At 31.4% G+C, this 5,880-nt stretch overlaps 1 protein-coding gene across 2 annotated transcripts; it reads left to right on the forward strand.

Moving 5' to 3' along the window:
- Positions 1-1,151: 1,151 nt before the first annotated feature.
- Positions 1,152-5,607, forward strand: LOC101264679 (B3 domain-containing protein At5g42700). Of its 2 annotated transcripts, none has more exons than XM_004230733.5 (8): positions 1,152-1,599; positions 2,726-2,812; positions 3,190-3,221; positions 3,321-3,483; positions 3,699-3,905; positions 4,301-4,391; positions 4,466-4,621; positions 5,120-5,607. In XM_004230733.5, exons 2-8 carry the CDS (start codon positions 2,771-2,773, stop codon positions 5,314-5,316), a joined length of 888 nt encoding a protein of 295 aa, XP_004230781.1. In that variant the 5' UTR covers positions 1,152-1,599; positions 2,726-2,770; the 3' UTR covers positions 5,317-5,607. The 2 variants fall into 2 exon arrangements, with proteins under 2 accessions (XP_004230781.1, XP_010315232.1); XM_010316930.4 differs by having other exon boundaries at positions 1,501-1,683.
- The last annotated feature ends 273 nt before the right edge of the window (positions 5,608-5,880 follow it).

A 5,880-nucleotide genomic window follows, 5' to 3' on the forward strand; every position in this document is an offset into this window, starting at 1 on the left:
GAAAGAAGAGGTTACTGGACAAGCGAAAGAGATGCCGAAAGAGCAGATGCACTAAATTGGTTGTTCCATAAAATAGGGATTTTCATTATTACGTAACAACGAAATTTAACAATACAGTACAATACATTTTAAGTAACAATTAAAACAAACATTATAGATATAAACAATACAATATAATATAATAGATAACAATGATCCAAACACAGTGTTAATCACATTACAAGTGGAGCCTATAAAAAATAATGTCCCCCAAATGCACTAATGCCAATGAATAACGATCAAAACTACTTAATTGACGATTCACAAATGTTGGACTGGAGTGTCGATGATAAATTAGCCTTATGTGATAGATTTCCTTTCAACTACGATGATGTTCCAGATCCAAACAACACAATGCTACTATTTTACATGTCTAATTATGTTGTGTCATCTTTTTGCATCCTCATTTGAAGTATATTAGTCCATCATATTTTCTTTTTTCTTATGCCTGTTATTTTTATTTACTTATTAATTTATGATCGAATTGTAATTTAATGTTTATTGGTACTCACATATTATTTTTATTGTTATATATATATATATATATATGATAATTTTTTATTCTACCAGCTTCAATGTAACTAATAAAAGATCTAAAAATTGAACATGATACTGCACTCATCTCGATTTATTTATAACTTATTTATCACTAATTAATATATATAAAAATCAACATGACTAATTAACCCTTTTATAATATTGTATTATATTATTTTGATTACTTTATTTACTGAAGATTTTTCTAAGAAAATTCAACTAATCTTAAAGAGAAAAAAAATAAGACACTAAACAAATCTTTTCTAAAGTGGAGGCGTAGTAAATTCATTTTCCTGAGTATTAATAAATCCATGGACAATTCATTAATTTGCAACCATGAAAGTCAATAGACATTGCATACTAAAAAGCTATTGCATAGTTATAAATAATTAAAAATGTTAATAATGACATAGACATTTCATAGTAAAAAGAAAAAAGAAAATTTATTATTCAAATTTGAGAAGAAAGTATGATTTTTAATAAAATAAAGCGTGTTTGTTAATAAATATATTCCTATATGTTTGAAATTCTTTTTTTATGAATAAATAAATTCTTTAAAAATGAAAAAAAAAATTATGTGAATTTCAAATTTCCTCCTCACTCAGACACTCACCCAATCCCCCAACCAACTCCCACTCCATTTTCGTAGTGTGTTCCTATATTATATATAAATAATTTTGAAATTATATGTTCTTATTTACTTATTAATACTAGAAAATAAATTAAAAAATTTATTTATTTTTTTAAAAAAATATTTTCATAGAAATTCTTTTCCGTGTATACATTTTCTTTAGTACCAAACACACCCTTAAATGATTTTCAACCAAAAAAAATAAAAAATGAAGAGTTATAGATAAATATTTTTATATATCATTTATATTTTAAAGATTGAGATATAAAAAGAAATGAAGCGGTAAGATTCATGATCGGACAAATACTCGTTGAATTTGTCAGGTTACAAGAAAAGAGGAAAACAAAAAGCTGCCCAAAAATTAAGAAATTGTGTGCCTGCAATTACACGAGGTGAATTTTGTATCTCTAAGATTCTTCTCTTCTTTTTTTCTTTTCTTGTTGGTGAAGACAAATTAATTCATCTCTTGACAAAGGGTAAAGTACCGTTTCGTTTTATTTTTTTATTTTATTTTATACCTAACAAGAAACGTTTGATTTTCATACCTGTACAGATTTCGATGTGTTTTTTTTGTTTTATAGGGATGAGATGTTGTTTTATAATATGATCTTGATTAATTTTTCGGTTGAGTTAGGTTCAAGTTTCGTTTATCATAAAGTATTAGAGTTAAATCTATTTCTATTTTTATATTTTTTTTGATATTGGTCCTCCATATTATTTTATTCATGTCCAATCTTGTGGTCATTAATTATTGGAAAGACTACAAGTAAATGTGTTATGGTCTCTTTATATGGTATTAGTTGATTTTCATGATTTAATTTTTTTTGATGAATTCTTTTTATGATTTTGTCTCCATAATTGTGTTTTTCGATATTAGGCCTCCATATGATTTTGTTCACGTTCTAGATGCTCAATCTTGTTGTGTCAGGTTGTGAATTGATGTCTCATATTGGTCGAGGGAAAATGTGTTTATTGTCTTCTTTATGTGTTTTGTCAATTTTCACGATTTAGTTGTTGAGGTTGAGTCGACCTAAGCTCTATTATTATAACACAATATTAGAGTCACTGTCGTTGTTGCTGTGTTTTTTGATGTTGGATCTTCATGTTATATTGTCCACGCTTCAGATATACCTAGTCTTACCGTGCTAGGTGTTAATTGGTGCCCCCAATTTGTTGAGGAAATGTGTTCTTGCTTCCTTATAGTTTTCGGCTATCCTTTCCTCCTGAGCTACCTTTGTGTTTGAAGTAAACTCAAGGTCTAGTTTCACCCAAGCTAGATACGTCCATAGTGCTTTCTAGCGCCCAATGCTATGTTGTCTACATTCAAAATTTCCAGTTCCAAGCATGTTGGGATTGCTATATGTTATGTTTAAGTTCAAATTTCTAGTTCTAAGATCGTGGAGAGTGCTTAATGACAGTACATTGATTAATAAGTTGTAGTCTTGCTTTTACTTGTGTTCTTGATGATTTCGAGTTATTACGATTAACTTACATCCTTGTGGCTTTATTTATGGTCAGATCAAGAGGATTAGACCTTCTCATGTCACACAGAAACCTTAGGTGATGAAGGACAGGTCATTGGAACTCAAAGGGTGGCACAAGCAAGTGAGCAAATTTCTAATTTCTCTATCTTTTTTTCTAGTGTTCGGAACTTCCAAATAACTTTAAAGAGCGGATTTAGAGTGTTACTTATGGGTTCACGTGAATTTAGTAAATTTTGTTCATGATATTTGTATTAAGTATTGGCAAAATATTAAGGTATTTCAAAAGTTCTTGGACAAACAACAACTTTGCAAAGATGACATCTTTCAAGTATTAATTGGCTTGTTTTGGAGATCATCGAAACATTTACTATTAGAATCTAGTAAATCTCTATAAATATTTTACAGTGAACTCAGTTATTATTGTATATAAACTTAATGCCATCTTTATAGCCTATACACTTCAAATCTTGAATCAGCCTCTGATAAGTTCTTTTGCAGGTTGTTTGCAAGAAGCCCAAGAAACTTGGAAGGTATTTGTTATAATTATATTTCTATTCTTGTAGTTCCCCTCCTCAATCTGAAGTTTGATAATTAAATTCACTAAGATTGCTTGTATAATGTTGTTGTAGCTGTAAAAAGAAAATGGCAATGATGCATAATCTTTATGGTCAAATTGATTTGGCAACATCTGCGAAATATCGAGCAGAGGAGGTTCTATCAAGATTGAGCACAAAATATCCAAGCTTTATGAAGCCTATGATCAGATCAAATGTTAGTGGAGGTTTCTGGCTAGTAAGAACCAATCTATCACACAAATTAAGCAATTTCATATAGTCGACTAAAGTTCAATCCACGTACACTGACAGTGTTCAAGAAATTTCACACTATCAATGTAGTTTTACTGATTCATATTTGTTGTATATTAAAGTTATTATACCCTTTAATGTTCTGTTAAACTCATTTGAATATGTTTGTGATTGATTTGCTTCATTTCTTCTTGGGCACAGTCTCTTCCAAGGTTATTCTGCCAGCTGCATATGCCACGGCATGATATAACCGTTACACTGGTAGATGAAAGTCAGGAAGAGTACAAAACAAAATATCTTGCTGAGAGGAATGGACTCAGTGGCGGATGGCGGGGTTTCTCGCTTTCACATGACTTGGTGGAAGGAGATGTTTTAGTTTTTCAGTTATTCAGATTCTGCAAATTGAAGGTCAGAATTCGGAAATCGTTCTTCTGTCTTCTCTAGTTATCTGGTACATGTTGCTCTGCGTTAGCTGTATGGTTTGTGAATGAAAAAAGGAATTCAGTGAATTGTGAGTTACTGAATTGGAGCCAAAACATGAATGTTTCAGTAAATTGTTTCTCCGATATGATTTCGTGACCAACTTTTGCACATTAACCATGTGAGCAAATTTTACAATAGGAGGTCGCGTGAAAGATAGCTACAGATAACTAACAATTACGAGTGGAATTCGTAAACTAAAAAAATAAAGCAACTTGGGAGTCCCAAAATAGTGCAATTTCGTTTTAGGATGTCAGTGTATATGAGTCAAAATACTTCTATGTATTTTGTGTTGCTTGTTCATTGTTGTTAACATTGTACAGGTGTATATGGTCAGAGCCAATTATTTGGCTGAAGTTGACGCGGCACTTGTTCTTCTTCATTTAGATGCTCACCATAAACAAATTGATCCTGGTTAGTTTTATAGTCCCCTGTATGAATCTGTCCTCTTTTTGCCATTGTTCTTACGTTGATATGTCGAAGAGCAGTGCACCAAAGGCAGCATAGTATAAGTATGAAACAAGTTGGGATCAAGCGTCAAAGACTTTCCTCACAAGAAGGGGATGATTATTCTACAGAAAACATGTTACACAAACATAGTCATTCGACGAATATGTTCAAGAATCTTGATTTACCTTCAAAAGGTTCAAACTTACTTCCTCTGTTTACTTTTTACTTCTCTCTATTCCAAAAATAGATTTTCACTTTTAGTTGTCACCTTAAGCCTATCATGAAAAACAGTTATTCTTTTTCTATATTACCCTCAAGCCTCAACATTAATACTTATTCCCCAAACCATATTCCAAGACCTACGACTATAAATCAATTAATATGGACACTCCGATAAAATATTCATAAATAATCATTGTTTCTCAAGGGACGTGCAAAGTTCAAACAAACAAAAGGAAACGAGAGAATAATATATTTTGCTTTAACTTAGATTAATTTAGAGGTACACTGGGGCAAAACCTTTTTGTCCACCAATTTCTTGCGTAACAGATGTAAGGCATATGTCTTCATATAAACATTATCAACCCGTCATTGGTTTTAAATGACGTATTCTCTTCAATTTGTGACTTCTAATGTTAAATAGTTAGCATACGTTGAGTTGAATTTATGTAAACCTTGTTGATTTGCTGCAGGACTGGCCTATGAAACTCTTACTATTGTAGATGCTGTAAAAGCCAGCAAACTCAGTGACCCTCCAAATGGTACTTTCTCATCCTGGAACACAAGGCCAACCGAACTTGAGCAGTTAGAGGTGAGACCATTTTCAAGTGGGTACTCCATTGAACCAGCTTTAACTCTATCAGGGGCAGAGATGATATTTAGGCCGTGAAAGCGGCTGCTCCTCTTGTCCTTGACTTTAAATATACTGTTGAAGTTGTATACAATGGATTGTAAAATCTTTTTTAACACCAGTGTGATTTTAGTAATAGCATGCCATTATCCGAACTACAATATTAGGCTTGATAGGAAGAGTTACGTGTTAGGGTGTGTTTGGTACGATGGAAAATGTTTTCCAAGTAGATTTTGGACTTATTTTCTCATGTTTGGTTGGTGAGTAGAAAATATTTTCCAGAAATGATTTTTAGTGTTTGATTTATGTATGAAAAATGTTTTTGAGATACATCTTTTATTTTTATTACAGTAGAAAATAATTTATAAAATTGAAAAATATTTTTTAAAAACAATTTTTTTTGGGGCGGTGGGGGTGACGTCAGGGGAGGGATTAGGAGTGAAAAAATAAAATTTGAAGTTTATAGTATTTTTAAAAAATAAAATTAATTTTTGGGGGGTTAGGGGTGGGTGGGGGCTGGCAAAGGGGGAGGGGGAGGAATTTAAAAATAAAAATTTAAAGTTGAAAATATTTTTAAAAAGCAAAATTATTTTTTTGTTCACA

This window comes from Solanum lycopersicum, chromosome 1 (genome assembly GCF_036512215.1).
Source record: "Solanum lycopersicum chromosome 1, SLM_r2.1".
NCBI classification, from domain to species: domain Eukaryota; kingdom Viridiplantae; phylum Streptophyta; class Magnoliopsida; order Solanales; family Solanaceae; genus Solanum; species Solanum lycopersicum.

Excerpts from the sequence above, each read along its gene's own strand:
- LOC101264679 (XM_004230733.5), top strand. The coding sequence starts at position 2,771 with ATGAAGGACAGGTCATTGGAACTCAAAGGGTGGCACAAGCAA. Across the intron at positions 3,906-4,300 it reads TCAGATTCTGCAAATTGAAG|GTGTATATGGTCAGAGCCAA; the intron begins GTCAGAATTCGG and ends AACATTGTACAG. Across the intron at positions 4,622-5,119 it reads TCTTGATTTACCTTCAAAAG|GACTGGCCTATGAAACTCTT; the intron begins GTTCAAACTTAC and ends GATTTGCTGCAG.